We start from the raw sequence: 20,106 nt of genomic DNA on the forward strand, positions 1-20,106 counted from the left end.
ACAGAAACAACTCGACTACAGGCAGAGAAACATGGATTTGCAGTTATCATTTTGTCAAGTTGATGGATTTTGAGGTAAAATCATTCCATATATATTGTATTGTTATATATTATGTTGACAAATCATCAATTAAATATTTTCCATCTTATATTCTGCATAACTGTGCGTTTTAAAATAAACACTGACAAAAACTATACTATAAAACCGTTTTAGGGCTGGACAATATGACAATATATATAACATTGATATAAGTGATTACGTGGATTTAAACATACCTATATTGTAGTTACATAAAGCAAATCTGCCTGTGAATATTTTATATATTTCCCCTGCGTCAAATCAGGCACATTTAAATGTCAGGAAACACTACTCCTGGCTACATGTCAATATCCATGGATTAGGTTTATTTGACAAGTTGTAAGAAACACTTTCGAGTCCAACCTTTAGTGCAATTCGTTTGTTTTTACTCGCGTTTTCACAGTTTCCTCTATTAAATCCAGTCACGCAGCAGGTTCTTTTGCCACTCAGTCCAGCTGAGGGAGCGCGTTTTCAGCGGGAAGTGACGTCGCCACGCCGAAACGTGTGTCCCATTCTATGACGCAAATCTTTGTTGACAAATATTGAAATTTAATATTATACACATTTTTACAGCATTGGAAAACATTAAGAATGTGTCATGTTTGTCCTCCTACAGAAACCATATGAAAACAAAAAATCTCATATTTTCTGGGGCGTTAAATGGCACAAATACCAGTAAATTGATTAGCGCAAAGATTAGTAAATCACATTTCATGATTCATTAAACTCTCCTCGCATAAATATTGTTTCAGAAAGGGAAACTCCTACAAATACTGCATATGCAATAAATAAAATAAAATAAAATAATGAAAACACACACACATTGTCCATGCCTTTTCACTGCATCTTTAGTAAATCCTGAGTTTTTTTAATGCCAAAAGAGGGTTTGCAATTGTTTGCAATTTCTCAAAAATATCTTTTAATAAAATTAGCTCACATAAATGTCTCATTTACATGAATGTTTTACCTAACTGAAACCTTCAGTATTATTTACAATACATGGAAAAAAAAAAAAAAAAAAAAACTGTTGCTACTTTACCTTCATGTACTTGTCCTTTTTCATAGTTTCTGGTTTGCTACACATTTCATAACTTCTCTCAATGATCCCATAAGCTGTGCTTTTATTCTCTTTCCCTGAAACTGAAATAATGCAAACAAAGAAAGTTAAGTTCAGAGGAGAGCAGCACACAGCAGGTGCGCTGCGACACAGCTGAGCAGCAGATAAGAGCATGTCTTAAATGTTTGGTCAACCGTGCAACATTTTAAAAGCATGCTTTATTGTGGAGTGTTTCTCAACTAATACAAAGGAATGTATAGAGTAGATAAAAGTAATCAATTTAATTTTATTACAGTTTAGTAGGGACCTAGATTTGTATTGCCAAGATAAGCAAGGTCCAATTTACACATTTAAAAATAAATAAATAAATCAAATTCACATACTTTTTAAACCCATCTGTCTGTTTTCAATACCATATTTGGTATCAGGGTCAGGTTTGAGAAACTTTTGTGTTTGCAGCTCTGTGTTAACCGCAGAGGATGACATTGGAGAGGCAGCCGTTGATACCTTCTTTTTGTCAGCAGGACTGAGTTTAACAGCAGAGTTTAGCCTAGTTTGCATCCTCCGTTTCTTTGCCAACGGCTTGAGTTTTATTTCTACAAACCTGGGTGACTGAGGCAGACACTCAGACAAACATTCAGGCTTTGAGCCATGTGTCTCAGGAACAATTTCCTCCATCATATCCACAGGGCCTGATGAGTCAACCAAGTCTTTAATATCAATATTTTCATGTTTTCGCTTTTTACTACACAATATCTTGCTCTTCTTGGACATGTGCACTGATTCCGAGGTCGAACCAAACAAAATGACCCTCCGCTTAAGGGCATTGTTGGCTGGTGAGAAGATGTCTTCAAACACCTCACCATCATCATCTCGACTAGGAAGACCACCAATTGAGTCAGCTGAACACAGTGGAGCAGAAGTTTTACGTTGACATTTATGAACAGGCTTGAAAGTAACAGATTCATCATTTTTATTTGCTGTGAAACAACTGCGTGCTGAAGATGAATTCCTGGAATAGGAACGTTTAGAGTTGGTCTGCAGTTCTTTTGAGTGCTGTATACTTTTGAGTAGGCTTTCAGGCAGGGAACGTTTAGGTCTTTCAGGGCTGCCAGATAACACTGTGGATATTTCAATGTTTTCAGTTTCTGGTTTGAGGAGTGAGCTTTGTTTTCTTTCAGAAATGGTTTTATGAAAGAAATTCTCTAAAGTAGACTGCTTCTTTTCTCCAGTGTTGTTCACTAAAGACCGTCTTGATCTTACATATAATGGTGGGACTTTGATATTACTTTCACCATTAGCCAGATTACACATGGCCATGGCTGTGTCTGATTCAGAAGGTGTGTGGTTTATTTTACTTGTTATTTTCGTTATTGACTTATTGCAGTTCTGCTTCTCTTGTTCATCGCTTTTCTTCAAGGAGTGACAATGAGATTTTGATAAACAATCCAAAGGCTCTTCCTCTGTAAAAATAAGTAAATTGGTGGTTTAACAATTTTTAGATTTACGTAATGTAAAAATGAATACTATGGTAATTCTTCCACTATCAAAAGAGAATTATGTTTCCCTAACCTAGCTGTTGCAAGAAAGACAAAGTTGGAGATGCCCCAAGGGAAGATCTCAAGGATGAATCACATCCTGGGCCACTGTCGTGCATCTGTGAGGCTGTGGGACAAAAATGTATACAAAATGAAATAAAAGCCTGAAAGAAAGGTTTATTTTTACAGTATGTACTGATTATGTAGGGTGTAACAATTAAGTTATTCTTAATGCATATATTAAAAATAAAAATATAAATTGGGTTACATATGCAAACTATCCACACCAAGGGGTGACAATATTCTCACAGCGTGGGGTACATTCCTGCACCCAAGAAAGAAAAGGGGAGATTTAAGAATCCTATCCAGCTTATTGCAATGTGGAAGAAAATTCTTTGAATGTTTGAGACATCTGATTCATTGGCCAATAATAACTACAAGAATGACAATATGCAGTAAATGGTAAAACTGTTTGCCCTAGAGCTGGACGATATGACCTAAAATCAAAACCTCGATTAATTGAACATTTTGCCTCGATTATGATTAATGAACGATTATTTTGTTTTTTGCTTTGTTTTTTTTGTTTTTTTGCTCTCACAGTTCTCTGACCTGGTTTGTACTGTAAATATCGTTGACTAGTAAAGGTGGGGTATTTTTTCCTAATGAAAGAGTGCTCTGACATAAACAGTTATTTCAACAGTTATTATATCTATGGTTCCTAACATTTCATAAAGATTTCTGCACGTTGTAAATCAGATACAGATTAATTAGCACAGTATCAGTACATTTATTTGAATGCGTTAATGAGAGCAAATGCCTGTGTGAATTAGTCGTATCATTTCTCTATTAATTGTGAAATTGTGGGTTTAAGTAGTTGCTTAAAAAGTAGAAAAATACCTAACTTTTGAGTTTCTTAGCTGATAAATCATAGGACAGCATTGCCAACGAGTTTCTGCGCTCCTCTCTGTACTCGCGATTTTCACGTGATGTGCGGCTATGGTCTGTATGAATGATCATGTGCCACAATGCATCAGCGCAGTAGTTCAATATAATGATACAAATCTGATGATCTAAAATCGCTTGAATGTCCAAACTGACAAGCTTTAAAAACACCTACAACTGACAAAGTTTAGCGAAGACACAAGTTAAAATGATCTCACTTCGGGGCTCACCGTTCACGCACTGTGTGTGTGTGTGTGTGTGTGTTGACTTGGCTTTTGAGTTTGCCTTCGTGTTGCATCTATGCCGCTGACTGGACAAGGTGGGGTCACATGACTACACATGTGGTAGTGTGTTATTTTTATGGGAAAAGTATTAACAGGATTTTAAAAATAAATAAATAAAAAAATTGATTAATTGATTGAAATAATCAACATGGAAAAAAATACTTTGGTTATTGGTTCTGAATTTCGGTTTCGATTACTTTTCGATTAATCGTCCAGCCCTAGTTTGCGCTACAAAAGTGTTACAAAACAAGTGCCTCTATTATGTTTTTTCAGATATTGCTAATTTTGTCTTTTTCCAGATAATATATATTATAGACTTTCTATTAAGACACTCATTTACTGATGTGGTATGAATAATAAAACAAACAAATAAAAGAAATACAAATAATAAAAATAATATGTAATCATACCGACAACACAATCTCTTATAACCTGACACCAGAAGCCCAAGAATTATTTGATTCAGTTTTTTTAAGATTAAATATGACAGTTTGTTTTATGTAGTATTTCTGCATTAATCTACCAAAACATTAATTTATTTATTGAAGCGTTTACATGGTTTTCGTTTTAGATCTGTCACTTGCTCTCTTATATGAAATTTTGTCATTAAAATAGATAGTATTTTGATCATGTTTTAAATCAACAAAGTTCACAAACATATGCATTAAGTTATACTAGCTCAGGGCTTCACCAAAAAGAGCACCAGCAAAAATTTAGGAGCACCACAACTTCAAAAATCACAGCAAAAAAACGTTTCAGAATTCACAGTGTATAGTATGTGCAGCAGCAAAGAGCTCGTTTACATTTTAGACAAGTCAAGTTGTGATACTGAACAGGACCACATGGAGATGCCAAAAAAACAAACCAGCCGCTTTGACCTGTATTTATACTAAAAGTACACAGCAACATACACAGGACAAATCCAAACATTATCCTGAATGTGTATGAAAACAAAATGAATGTACTAAAATATGATATGATATATGATATGATAAATATGAAATGATATGACAGAGTATAACAATGTCACAGAATATGACAGTTTGTGTTCTCTCTGCCTTCTCTGATATAATCAGCATGGACTTTAAGATCATCTAACTGTGTGACAAATTACGTTATGACGCAATTTCACACGCTTCTGTAATATTTTGCGATAAATTTTAACATGTTATCGTATGCGTTAACATGGTAACATTGACAGCCCTTTATATATTATATACACACACACACGGGCGCAACATTAAGCCTTCTTGTAAGCTCCTGGTGTCTTTGGAGTCTCAAGAACCTCTCCATGCAGGCTGGCAGTTGTGTTTAAAATTGCATATCAGCCACCCCTAACCAAACCTGACAAAGACACATTTACAGTGTGTTTACATTACAGTTCTCCACCTAGGGGCCACGACCCAACATCCAGAGGGGAAGAGCTGGAACTCAGCAAGTAAAAGGTGGGAACAATCTCTAATTATAAAACTTGCCTTACGCTGTAAATAGTTGGAGTAAAGACCTGCTAAGTTGAGTTGTGGTTCATCTATAATTTTACTTGCCCACCTAACAATTCGATTCAAAGAATTTTTGTTCTTCAAAGACAAATTACCAAACCACGCCACAAGGGAGAACGACAAGAAGGATTCAATAAAAGCCCAATAGAAAAGGGTCATCATAGATTTGTCAATGTGAAATCTAGAAAGCTTTCTGAGGCAAAACAGAAGCTGATGTCCTTTTTTTCATACCATCTCACAGTTCTTTTCAAAAGTCAATTTAGAATCTATGACTGTCCCAAGACATTTGTAGCTTTCTACACAATCCACCGCCTGATCTTTAATAATCCTAGTGTCATAACGTAAAGCACAAGTTCTAAAATCTATAATCATGTCCTTTTGTTTTAGTTACATTTACCTCCAAATAAGATTCACCACACCAGGTGACAATCTCCTCAATAACAGGACCATGGCCAGACTCATTGTGTAACAGACCCACGATAATGGTCATCAGCAAATTTCAATATAGTCCTATTTACATGGTTACTTTGGCACATATTAGTATACAAAATATAAAATAAAGGTGAAAGAACACAGCCCTGGGGTGAACCAGTGGACAAACATAATAAATCTGATAAAATGCCATTTACTTTCACCCTCTGTGTTCTGTTTGTCAAGAAATCCAGTATCCAACCCACTAAATTGTCGCTCAGCTTAAAATGCTCCATAAGTCTCATAACTAAAATGTAAGGTTGGATAGTATTAAAAGCTGAGGAAGTGTCAATAAACAAGTCTAACATGAGTATTCCTCCCTTCTAAGTGCTTAGACACAAGATTAAGTAGAGTAATTGTAGCGCCCTCAGCTGTTCTATGTGCCCTATAGGCAAACTGCATAGGGTCGAGAGCTTTCTCAGTTTGCCTTACAATCTCTGTTTTTACAAGATTTTCAAATGATCATTATAAGATAAGTAAGGGTAATTGGCCTGATGTCATTTAAAGCCTTGGGACAATTATTTTTAGGAGCCGGGATAATAACAGCCTACTTCCACAGGTTAGGTACATGTTGTAGGTATAAAGACATATTAAAAATATCATAAAATATGTAACTTAATTGCCCTGCACAATATTTCAATAGTTTGCCACAGATATTGTCTGGACCAGGACTCTTATTTACCTTTAAAGAAAGAAAAGATTTTTTACCTGCTCTCTGGTCTAGGACGAGATGCTGATTATCTTTAAATTTACATCTCATGTTTAGCTTTTAAGATTTCCACTTTAACCTCCTTTTTATTGCTGCTTCTCTTTCTAAGATCCCTCCTTGACTCTTGACTTGAGTCATTCATTCAAACAACTCGTTCAAACAGCTGATTCATTCAATAAGGCAGGTGTTTATGAATTCGTTCAAAACCCTGAATCATTCAGTAATGAAAACACTGGTTTCTCTGTGAGATGCGCTATGGTTCTGGGGTGATCAAAATGGAGCAATTTTCACTACTGAAACAGAACAAAAACAGTCAATATTTTGTCTAAAATGTAAGTGATTTAATTTTAACTTCTTGTTTACTGTACTGTTGTTTGAAATCAGTGTCACATTTTCAGAGTTCAGAGAATCTTTATTGTCTATCAACAATGATAGAAATTTGTCTTTGGTTAAGAGGCTCTCATACAATACAACATAATACATACATACAATCCACAACACACAGTTCATTTTAAAACAAAACACCCTAGGATTAAAAAAAACAACCCACACACAATCACTTAACCTTATTTAAAATAGTTACTGCATTGGGCACAAAATAATTCCTATAAGCTTTCTTCCTAGCCAAAGGAATTCTAAACCGGCATCCTGATGGAAGTAACTGAAAAGTATCATAAAGAGGATGTGTACAATCTGAGATAATATAAGCTGCTTTCCTCTTAATTGCCGCATAATAAAGATTTGAAAGCTGAAGCTGTGAGACCCCAATAATCTTTGATGCCTGCTTAATAATGCTTGATAATTTTTCCTTATTTCCAGCTGAGAGTAGACTATACCAAGAAACAATATTAAACGTATTTGGAGTCGATTCCAAGAATCGATTTCTCTTGTTTTTGATTCTTTTGATTTGATTTGATTTGATTTGAAGGAACTCATCTCACCATGACTACAGGGTATTAAGGTCGTAGAAAGTAGCCTTCTCATAATATGAATCTGTATTAATAATATAAAAAGGTACAGTTCTATAGCAATAATTCACCCTTTGCTAAGCCACGCCCGAAAACCGCTACAGGCCAATCGTGGTTTAGCAACCATTACTAGGTGCGGGAGGTCTGTCAAGCTTTTGAGCGAGGGAACATGCCGATGCGTTGTGCTTATGGATTGTGTTAACCTGATACCCGGTATCCTAAAAGTTTGGACGGGGTGGTTGAATTTTTTTCCCTTCCCGAAACCTAAAACCCAAGGGGAGAAATGCCGGTGTTTGAAAATTTGTGCTACCCTGTCAGATTTTGCTACCTCCCATTGAAACATATATACATATATACATCTGACATCTGACAAAATCCGAAAAATGCAAACGTTACCTATCAGATTGTGCTTCCAGCGTGATGGTTTATGGCTTTATTAACATATACACCTACCCCAATATTAAACCTACCCTTACAATAATGCAAAAACAGTAATTGTGTGTTATTTATCATGACAACAATGATGTAATATTGATGTATGCATATGCAGTAAGTCCGGTTAGGTTAGCTAGCTAGCTAACTCCACTTGCTTGGAAAGAATGACGGTTCTTTGTTCATAATTCATATATTTGGACGTGAAATAAAATGATTAAAAGGCAAGACGGAGTTATGTTAGCCTGGCCTGCTAAAAATAAGCGGGAGAATGTTATCATTGCAAAGTGGCCAGGCTAAGGTCTTGTGTTTATTCTACAAGACTTATGGTTATTTTCACAAATTTCACTTAACCGGCTGTGGATGAACAAAGCTTTTCCTCAAATTGTGTGTTTCCCATTTGAAATGTCAGCGTATGAGGCGGCCTCTGCTCGTGCTGGGAGCTTTAGCTTAAATTGATCAAATTATTTTCTAATCGTTTGCATATTATGTCGTGGATATATCCCTCGAATGCATACTGCAGTCCCTTTTGTCTTGCTCTCTCAGATATTTCACCTGTTCGCCAAAAATGACTAATTATCTCCTTGAAAATGTCTGACACCGGTGCATACATACTGTAAATGACTTGCCAGGCTCGAAAGCTTGACAGGCGTAGCAACAGTAACTAAGGAGGGCGGGGCTTAGCGAAGGGTCCATTGATTTTAAATTGTAATTTTGGCTGCATTGCACCTGAAATGGGTCATAGTCCATAGTCCAGCAGTATTGCTTTTTTTTTTCCTTTTTTTTTTTAAGAAAAAAAAAATCCTTATTCAAGGATGTGTTTGTATTGCATGGATGGAACAAGACACAAAGTAAACTTCATAATTCAGCGGAATTGTGCACATTTAGACACTTTAACTGTATGCTTTGCACAGAATTAATAATAAAGCAAACTGTACAATAACCAGAACATTAACAACAACACTGGTATCAGAGCGTGTGATTTATATGCCAATCAAAGTTTGAAGTTTTACTAGGCTATATAGCAATTAAGGCTCTCATCCACCACTGATCTGTGCTCACAAAATTGTAGAGAGCATAAGCCACTTTCCCCGTTAAAAACGTCTTAATTTTTGAACTGGTTCATTGACATGAACTACCCAAAAGAACCTTTTTAAGGAAATTAATCAGACTTCCAAATAGGCATGTGACAGTATCAAATTTTCATGTTGCGATTAATTGCTGAAGCTTTTATCACGGTATACTGCATTATATCAATATCGAAATAAGTTGCAAAAATAGTATAACAGATTTAAGAACTAAGAATTTTTGTTATTACAAAACTCTGAATGTTTAAATACAATAATTCAATACACAAAAATATAAAGTAAATTTTTCAAACAGATTTAAGTGCAAAAGAATTAGGCTATAAAGAACAACAGGTAACACTTTACAATAAGGTCTCATTATTTAACGCATTAACTAAGATTGAGCAATAGCTACGTTTGTTACAAAAAGTTTTTTTTGTTAATGTTAGTTAAGAAATACAACTGATGATTGTTAGTTTTATCTCAGGTCCATTAAATAAGTTATTTAGATTTTAGTAATGTTATTAAACAGCAACTAAGAAATTAACATTAACTAAGAATAATTAATGCTTAAGTATTTTTCATTGTCAGTTTGCTAATAATGAATTAACATGTTAACTAATGAAACCATATGTTTCATAGTTTTACTGAACAATAAATAATCAGAACATTTCTAATCATTAGGGCATGTTGCAGTCCAGATTAAAATATAAAAATGTTCAAGTTTGAAAATAAATAGTCTTAAGTCTTTAAGTATTAAGTATTTGGTGCTGTGCTGAACAATGAGAATACAAAAAAATGAATGGCTGTTTGAAGCATTTAAAAAACTTCACTAGCGCAGTTGCTTTGTTTGCGAGGTTTCCGGGTGAACGTGCACTTTCATTCAGCACGTCTCCTTCACTCGTTGCGCCATGTACTTCTCATGCACGTTGGTCGTTTACATCTGAGTGCATGTCCAGAATACAGCGGTGTTGTGCATTTTATACAGTTGATGGGGAAAGTATTCTTAAATGCATTATAAAATGTAATAATTGGTAATAAATTATTATTTATGGTACTCTGAAGTGCCCTCAATAACAATATTGTGCTAATTCATTATCGTGATATATGCATTACCAAATATCAGCACATGTCTACTTCCAAACACTATTAGCAAGCAAGAGGCAAATTAACAATAGCTTTGTTGAACTAATAAAGGCCCTAAATGAGGAGTCAATTCCCCTTAATGGAATCGATTCCAACCTTTGGAAGTTATATTAACATACAAGGCTTGCGCGCACACGCAGAGAGAGAGAGAGAGAGAGAGAGAGAGAGAGCGAGAGAGAGAGAGAGAGAGGCGCGTTTCGGATAGCTCGCACAACTCCAAATTGATTTCTCTTTTGCATCCTCAATGCACTTGGATGGACACATACACGCATTATGTCAGTCAAAATAGCCCTCTCAGCAAGTAATCTCGTAAACACATTCGGTTATGTCTTAATTGAACGAGTTGAGAATTTTATTGGATGTGTACGTGTATGGGGTCTTACTCTTAGTGTGACAGCAACCTATAAATACCTGCTGTTGTTGGTCATGTAAATCAAACAACAAAACACAGCTTTAAAAAAAGATTAATCTATATTAAATTTATACAGTGAACAGTGTCATTTTACATTTCTGTACACGAAAATTATTACAGTTAGACCTTATTAGGGCCCAAAAAAAAAATTCGAGCAGGGCCCTCTGGATCCCCTAAGGATTATTAGGGCCCAAGCCAAAATTCGCACAGGGCCCTCTTGATCCCCTAAGGATTATTAGGGCCAAAGCCCTGTTAGGGGCTAAAGGCCCTTTTGTTTTCTTTAGGATTATTATTAGGGCCAAAGCCAATGGCTGAAGACCCTATTGTTTTCTTTATGATTATTATTAGGGCCAAAGCCAACAGCTGAAGGCCCTATTGTTTTCTTTAGGATTATTATTATTCTTACTATTATTATTATTAGGGCCAAAGCCCTGTAGGGGGCTGAAGGCTCTATTGTTCTCTTTAGGATTATTATTATTAGTATTCTTATTTTGTTAGGGCCCAAGCCAATGAAATGGCGAAGGACCCTCTTGATCTTCTAAGGATTATTATTATTAGGGCCCAAGCGAAAATTCACGCAGGGCTCTCTTGATCCCCTAAGGATTATTAGGGCCAAAGCCCAAAGGGCTGAAGGCCCTATTGTTTTCTTTAGGATTATTAGGGCCAAAGCCCAAGGGCCCTCTTGATCCCCTAAGGATTATTAGGGCCAAAGCCCTGTTAGGGGCTAAAGGCCCTTTTGTTTTCTTTAGGATTATTATTAGGGCCAAAGCCAATGGCTGAAGACCCTATTGTTTTCTTTATGATTATTATTAGGGCCAAAGCCAACAGCTGAAGGCCCTATTGTTTTCTTTAGGATTATTATTATTCTTACTATTATTATTATTAGGGCCAAAGCCCTGTAGGGGGCTGAAGGCTCTATTGTTCTCTTTAGGATTATTAATGGTGCTTGCCAAAGGCAAAGCTCCATTCTTATTCTTCTGCATACTTATTAATGGTGCTTGCCAAAGGCAAAGCTCCATTCTTATTCTTCTGCATACTTATTATTAATGGTGCTTGCCAAAGGCAAAGCTCCATTCTTATTCTTCTGCATACTTATTATTAATGGTGCTTGCCAAAGGCAAAGCTCCATTCTTATTCTTCTGCATACTTATTATTAATGGTGCTTGCCAAAGGCAAAGCTCCATTCTTATTCTTCTGCATACTTATTATTCTTCTTCTTCTTCTTCTGGACACAATTTCTGCGCGCTACTCCTCCCGCAGTTTTTGTCATAGACCCATGAATGAGGTGTCAAATCGACCGGCTCATTGAGGACAGGTGTGCTATGACTTTTATAAGCGATCGGGTGTATGATGTTCGTCCGGCGGGCGAAAAAGTAGCGAAAAAAATCCCATAGACTTTGCATTGGGACAAACTTTGATGAGTAATAGCTCCTAACGAGAATTTCATAGAAACATGTGGGTTACCACGTTTGAAGAGCCTGATAGGCTCTCTCAGACCATACCTCAAAATGGGGTGTAAGTTGTACCCCTGGGGCGCAAGAGCTGCCCAAAGTTGCCCCATAGACATACTATGGTGAAGCCGTGCCCATGAACCAGGAAGTACTGTGTTTTTCCTACTATGGGAAATTACATAGGGATTTTGTATTGAACATAACTCTGGATCACAATGTCATAGAGACAAGGGAGTGGGCCCATTTTACTCAGGCAACCAATCAGTCTCTCAGGATCATTGTGAAGCTATCAAGCCACGCCCTAGCAACCATATAGAGCACCATAGCAACAAGTTCCATTGACTTCCATTGAAAAAGATCAAATGAATATCTTTTGATAGAAGTGTCGTACAAACAAGAGGGTGGGCTCATTTGACTGGAGGCAGCAAACCGCCAATCACAAATCACCTTAAAGACATCATAGCCACGCCTTAGCAACCATTTAAAGCACCCTAGCAACCCAAAGCATAGGCAGATATCTTCAAATCTGAATATCATAGAGGCATGGGGGTTGGTTTATATCATTTATACTGGCAAGCAGCCTTTGGTTTATCATTACTAGCAGCTGCCAAGCCACTCCCTAGCAACCAAACAGAGTACCCTAGCAACCGTTTTGCAAGATCTATATCTCTGCATCAGAACATCATAAAGACATGGGGGTTGGTTTATATTGTCAAGCAGCCTTTGGAGTATCATCATTGGTAGCTGCCAAGCCACTCCTTAGCAACCAAACAGAGTACCCTAGCAACCGTTTAGCAAGATCTATATCTCTGCATCAGAGCATCATAGAGACATGGCGGTTGGCTCTTTTGACTCATGCTAGCAAACTGAACTTCCAACATGCTACACATGCTAGCAGTGAATAGCTACATGCTAATAGTGATTAGCTTAGGGTTTAAACATGACACAAACTAGTAAAAATGTGTTACATCATGCTGGTAACATGCTAATTGTGTTAGCATCATGCTAGTAGCATGCTAATCATGTTAGCATCATGCTAGCATTATGCTAATCATGTTAGCATGTTGCTAGCATTATGCTAACATGATTAGCATCTTTCTAAAAACATGCTAGCAGCATGCTAAGGGTGTTAGCATAATGCTAGCAACATGCTAATCATGTTAGCATCTTGATAAAAACATCCTAGCAGGACGGTAATTATGTTAGCATCATGCTAATCAAGAGTGCCGAGTTTTGCCACTGCAAGCACCATTCACATTTTCTTCAGGAAATGTACATTCTAGTATTGTAATTACTATTCACCTGAACAAAACTTTGGCGCGTAACTCGTCCCGCACCGTTTGTCGTAGACCCACAAATGAGGTGTCAAATCGACCGGGTTATTGAGGAGAGGTGTGCTATGACTTTTCTAAGCGATCGTGTGTACGATGTTCGCACAGCGTACGAAAAAAATGGCTGAAACAACTCCCATAGACTTAACATGGGGTCAAAATCTGTGAGATCATATCTTTGGTTTAGAAGGTCATAGAGACTTGGGGCTGGGCTCTTTTGACTCGGCCTATCAAGCTGCCAATAAGTAGTGACTTCATGGCCACACCCTAGCAACCAATTACAGCACCCTAGCAACCGGGTGCCGAATTTTGCCACTGCAAGCACCATTCACATTTTCTTCAGGAAATGTACATTCTAGTATTGTAATTACTATTCACCTGAACAAAACTTTGGCGCGTAACTCGTCCTGCACCGTTTGCCGTAGACCCATGAATGAGGTGTCAAATCGACCGGCTTATTGAGGAGAGGTGTGCTATGACTTTTCTAAGCAATCGGGTGTACGATGTTCGCACAGCGTACGAAAAAACGGCTGAAAAAACTCCCATAGACTTAACATTGGGTCAAAATCTGTGAGATCATATCTTTGGATCAGAAGGTCATAGAGACTTGGGGCTGGGCTCTTTTGATTCGGCCAGCCAATAAGTAGTGACACAGCAACTTCATAGCCACGCCCTAGCAACCAATTACAGCACCCTAGCAACTGGTGCCGAATTTTGCCACTGCAAGCACCATTCACATTTTCTTCAGGAAATGTACATTCTAGTATTGTAATTACTATTCACCTAGACAAAACTTCGGCGCGTAACTCGTCCCGCACCGTTTGTCGTAGACCCACGAATGAGGTGTCAAATCGACCGGCTTATTGAGGAGAGGTGTGCTATGACTTTTCTAAGCAATCGGGTGTACGATGTTCGCACAGCGTACGAAATAACGGCTGAAAAAACTCCCATAGACTTAACATGGGGGCCAAATCTGTGAGATCATATCTTTGGTTTAGAAGGTCATAGAGACTTGGGGCTGGGCTCTTTTGACTCGGCCTATCACGCCGCCAATAAGTAGTGACTTCATGGCCACGCCCTAGCAACCAATTACAGCATCCTAGCAACCGAATGGTGAATTTTGCCACTGCAAGCACCATTCACATTTTCTTCAGGAAATGTACATTCTAGTTCTTCTTCTTCTTCTTCTGGACACAATTTCTGCGCGCTACTCCTCCCGCAGTTTTTGTCATAGACCCATGAATGAGGTGTCAAATCGACCGGCTCATTGAGGACAGGTGTGCTATGACTTTTATAAGCGATCGGGTGTACGATGTTCGTCCGGCGGGCGAAAAAGTAGCGAAAAAAATCCCATAGACTTTGCATTGGGACAAACTTTGATGAGTAATAGCTCCTAACGAGAATTTCATAGAAACATGTGGGTTACCACGTTTGAAGAGCCTGATAGGCTCTCTCAGACCATACCTCAAAATGGGGTGTAAGTTGTACCCCTGGGGCGCAAGAGCTGCCCAAAGTTGCCCCATAGACATACTATGGTGAAGCCGTGCCCATGAACCAGGAAGTACTGTGTTTTTCCTACTATGGGAAATTACATAGGGATTTTGTATTGAACATAACTCTGGATCACAATGTCATAGAGACAAGGGGGTGGGCCCATTTTACTCAGGCAACCAATCAGTCTCTCAGGATCATTGTGAAGCTATCAAGCCACGCCCTAGCAACCATATAGAGCACCATAGCAACAAGTTCCATTGACTTCCATTGAAAAAGGTCAAATGAATATCTTTGGATAGAAGTGTCGTACAAACAAGAGGGTGGGCTCATTTGACTGGAGGCAGCAAACCGCCAATCACAAATCACCTTAAAGACATCATAGCCACGCCTTAGCAACCATTTAAAGCACCCTAGCAACCCAAAGCATAGGCAGATATCTTCAAATCTGAATATCATAGAGGCATGGGGGTTGGTTTATATCATTTATACTGGCAAGCAGCCTTTGGTTTATCATTACTAGCAGCTGCCAAGCCACTCCCTAGCAACCAAACAGAGTACCCTAGCAACCGTTTTGCAAGATCTATATCTCTGCATCAGAACATCATAAAGACATGGGGGTTGGTTTATATTGTCAAGCAGCCTTTGGAGTATCATCATTGGTAGCTGCCAAGCCACTCCTTAGCAACCAAACAGAGTACCCTAGCAACCGTTTAGCAAGATCTATATCTCTGCATCAGAGCATCATAGAGACATGGCGGTTGGCTCTTTTGACTCATGCTAGCAAACTGAACTTCCAACATGCTACACATGCTAGCAGTGAATAGCTACATGCTAATAGTGATTAGCTTAGGGTTTAAACATGACACAAACTAGTAAAAATGTGTTACATCATGCTGGTAACATCTTAATTGTGTTAGCATCATCTTAGTAGCATCTTAATCATGTTAGCATCATGCTAGCAAACATGCTAATTATGTTAGCATCTTGTTAAAAACATCTTAGCAACATGGTAATCATGCTAGCATCATGCTAGCATTATGCTAATCATGTTAGCATGTTCTTGCATTATCTTAACATGATTAGCATCTTTCTAAAAACATGCTTTAGCAGCATCTTAAGGGTGTTAGCATTATCTTAGCAACAAATGCTAATCATGTTAGCATGTTGCTTGTATAATGCTAACATGATTAGCATCTTTCTAAAAACATGCTTTAGCAGCATGCTAAGGGTGTTAGCATAATGCTAGCAACATGCTAATCATGTTAGCATCTTGATAAAAACATCCTAGCAGGACGGTAATTATGTTAGCATCATGCTAATCAAGAGTGTCGAGTTTTGCCACTGCAAGCACCATTCACATTTTCTTCAGGAAATGTACATTCTAGTATTGTAATTACTATTCACCTGAACAAAACTTTGGCGCGTAACTCGTCCCGCACCGTTTGTCGTAGACCCACGAATGAGGTGTCAAATCGACCGGCTTATTGAGGAGAGGTGTGCTATGACTTTTCTAAGCGATCGGGTGTACGATGTTCGCACAGCGGACGAAAAAACGGCTGAAAAAACTCCCATAGACTTAACATGGGGGCCAAATCTGTGAGATCATATCTTTGGTTTAGAAGGTCATAGAGACTTGGGGCTGGGCTCTTTTGACTCGGCCTATCAAGCTGCCAATAAGTAGTGACTTCATGGCCACACCCTAGCAACCAATTACAGCACCCTAGCAACCGGGTGCGGAATTTTGCCACTGCAAGCACCATTCACATTTTCTTCAGGAAATGTACATTCTAGTTAATGGTGCTTGCCAAAGGCAAAGCTCCATTCTTATTCTTCTGCATACTTATTATTAATGGTGCTTGCCAAAGGCAAAGCTCCATTCTTATTCTTCTGCATACTTATTATTAATGGTGCTTGCCAAAGGCAAAGCTCCATTCTTATTCTTCTGCATACTTATTATTCTTCTTCTTCTTCTTCTGGACACAATTTCTGCGCGCTACTCCTCCCGCAGTTTTTGTCATAGACCCATGAATGAGGTGTCAAATCGACCGGCTCATTGAGGACAGGTGTGCTATGACTTTTATAAGCGATCGGGTGTACGATGTTCGTCCGGCGGGCGAAAAAGTAGCGAAAAAAATCCCATAGACTTTGCATTGGGACAAACTTTGATGAGTAATAGCTCCTAACGAGAATTTCATAGAAACATGTGGGTTACCACGTTTGAAGAGCCTGATAGGCTCTCTCAGACCATACCTCAAAATGGGGTGTAAGTTGTACCCCTGGGGCGCAAGAGCTGCCCAAAGTTGCCCCATAGACATACTATGGTGAAGCCGTGCCCATGAACCAGGAAGTACTGTGTTTTTCCTACTATGGGAAATTACATAGGGATTTTGTATTGAACATAACTCTGGATCACAATGTCATAGAGACAAGGGGGTGGGCCCATTTTACTCAGGCAACCAATCAGTCTCTCAGGATCATTGTGAAGCTATCAAGCCACGCCCTAGCAACCATATAGAGCACCATAGCAACAAGTTCCATTGACTTCCATTGAAAAAGGTCAAATGAATATCTTTGGATAGAAGTGTCGTACAAACAAGAGGGTGGGCTCATTTGACTGGAGGCAGCAAACCGCCAATCACAAATCACCTTAAAGACATCATAGCCACGCCTTAGCAACCATTTAAAGCACCCTAGCAACCCAAAGCATAGGCAGATATCTTCAAATCTGAATATCATAGAGGCATGGGGGTTGGTTTATATCATTTATACTGGCAAGCAGCCTTTGGTTTATCATTACTAGCAGCTGCCAAGCCACTCCCTAGCAACCAAACAGAGTACCCTAGCAACCGTTTTGCAAGATCTATATCTCTGCATCAGAACATCATAAAGACATGGGGGTTGGTTTATATTGTCAAGCAGCCTTTGGAGTATCATCATTGGTAGCTGCCAAGCCACTCCTTAGCAACCAAACAGAGTACCCTAGCAACCGTTTAGCAAGATCTATATCTCTGCATCAGAGCATCATAGAGACATGGCGGTTGGCTCTTTTGACTCATGCTAGCAAACTGAACTTCCAACATGCTACACATGCTAGCAGTGAATAGCTACATGCTAATAGTGATTAGCTTAGGGTTTAAACATGACACAAACTAGTAAAAATGTGTTACATCATGCTGGTAACATGCTAATTGTGTTAGCATCATGCTTTAGTAGCATGCTAATCATGTTAGCATCATCTTAGCAAACATCTTAATTATGTTAGCATCTTGTTAAAAACATCTTAGCAACATGGTAATCATGCTAGCATCATGCTAGCATTATCTTAATCATGTTAGCATGTTGCTAGCATTATCTTAACATGATTAGCATCTTTCTAAAAACATGCTTGCAGCATGCTAAGGGTGTTAGCATTATGCTAGCAACAAATGCTAATCATGTTAGCATGTTGCTTGCATAATGCTAACATGATTAGCATCTTTCTAAAAACATGCTAGCCGCATGCTAAGGGAGTTAGCATAATGCTAGCAACATCATAATCAAGTTAGCATCTTGATAAAAACATCCTAGCAGGACGGTAATTATGTTAGCATCATGCTAATCAAGAGTGTCGAGTTTTGCCACTGCAAGCACCATTCACATTTTCTTCAGGAAATGTACATTCTAGTATTGTAATTACTATTCACCTGAACAAAACTTTGGCGCGTAACTCGTCCCGCACCGTTTGTCGTAGACCCACGAATGAGGTGTCAAATCGACCGGCTTATTGAGGAGAGGTGTGCTATGACTTTTCTAAGCGATCGGGTGTACGATGTTCGCACAGCGGACGAAAAAACGGCTGAAAAAACTCCCATAGACTTAACATGGGGGCCAAATCTGTGAGATCATATCTTTGGTTTAGAAGGTCATAGAGACTTGGGGCTGGGCTCTTTTGACTCGGCCTATCAAGCTGCCAATAAGTAGTGACTTCATGGCCACACCCTAGCAACCAATTACAGCACCCTAGCAACCGGGTGCGGAATTTTGCCACTGCAAGCACCATTCACATTTTCTTCAGGAAATGTACATTCTAGTATTGTAATTACTATTCACCTGAACAAAACTTTGGCGCGTAACTCGTCCCGCACCGTTTGTCCTAGACCCACAAATGAGGTGTCAAATCGACCGGCTTATTGAGGAGAGGTGTGCTATGACTTTTCTAAGCGATCGGGTGTACGATGTTCGCACAGCGTACGAAAAAAATGGCTGAAAAAACTCCCATAGACTTAACATGGGGTCCAAATCTGTGAGATCATATCTTTGGATCAGAAGTTCGTAGAGACTTGGGGCTGGGCTCTTTTGATTCGGCCAGCCAATAAGTAGTGACACAGCAACTTCATAGCCATGCCCTAGCAACCAATTACAGCACCCTAGCAACCGAGTCCGGTGTTTTGCCACTGCAAGCACCATTCACATTTTCTTTAGGAAATGTACATTCTAGTATTGTAATTACTATTCACCTAGACAAAACTTTGGCGTGTAACTCGTCCTGCACCGTTTGTCGTAGACCCATGAATGAGGTGTCAAATCGACCGGCTTATTGAGGAGAGGTGTGCTATGACTTTTATAAGCGATCGGGTGTACGATGTTCGCACAGCGGACGAAAAATCGTTTGAAAAATGTCCCATAGACTTAACATGGGGGCCAAATCTGTGAGATCATATCTTTGGATCAGAAGGTCGTAGAGACTTGGGGCTGGGCTCTTTTGACTCGGCCTATCAAGCAACCAATAACTAGTGACTTTATAGCCATGCCCTAGTAACCGATTACAGCACCCTAGCAACCGGGTTCTGAATTTTGCCACTGCAAGCACCATTCACATTTTCTTCAGGAAATGTACATTCTAGTTCTTCTTCTTCTTCTTCTGGACACAATTTCTGCGCGCTACTCCTCCCGCAGTTTTTGTCATAGACCCATGAATGAGGTGTCAAATCGACCGGCTCATTGAGGACAGGTGTGCTATGACTTTTATAAGCGATCGGGTGTACGATGTTCGTCCGGCGGGCGAAAAAGTAGCGAAAAAAATCCCATAGACTTTGCATTGGGACAAACTTTGATGAGTAATAGCTCCTAACGAGAATTTCATAGAAACATGTGGGTTACCACGTTTGAAGAGCCTGATAGGCTCTCTCAGACCATACCTCAAAATGGGGTGTAAGTTGTACCCCTGGGGCGCAAGAGCTGCCCAAAG

General features: G+C 38.8%; 1 protein-coding gene across 4 annotated transcripts in view; it reads right to left on the reverse strand.

The window, feature by feature from the left end:
- The window catches only part of LOC137020176 (microcephalin-like), a 143,654-nt gene that overhangs the window by 17,407 nt on the left and 106,141 nt on the right, over window positions 1-20,106 (reverse strand). For all 4 annotated transcript variants that reach the window (XM_067385420.1, XM_067385418.1, XM_067385419.1 and 1 more), the window contains 3 exons: window positions 2,708-2,800; window positions 1,519-2,598; window positions 1,118-1,218 (listed from right to left, as the gene is read on the reverse strand). In XM_067385420.1, coding sequence (XP_067241521.1) covers window positions 1,118-1,218; window positions 1,519-2,598; window positions 2,708-2,800 — 1,274 coding nt within the window. The remainder of the gene's footprint in view (window positions 1-1,117; window positions 1,219-1,518; window positions 2,599-2,707; window positions 2,801-20,106) is intronic.

The sequence above is a fragment of the Chanodichthys erythropterus genome, chromosome 5, assembly GCF_024489055.1.
Source record: "Chanodichthys erythropterus isolate Z2021 chromosome 5, ASM2448905v1, whole genome shotgun sequence".
In the NCBI taxonomy this organism is placed as follows: domain Eukaryota; kingdom Metazoa; phylum Chordata; class Actinopteri; order Cypriniformes; family Xenocyprididae; genus Chanodichthys; species Chanodichthys erythropterus.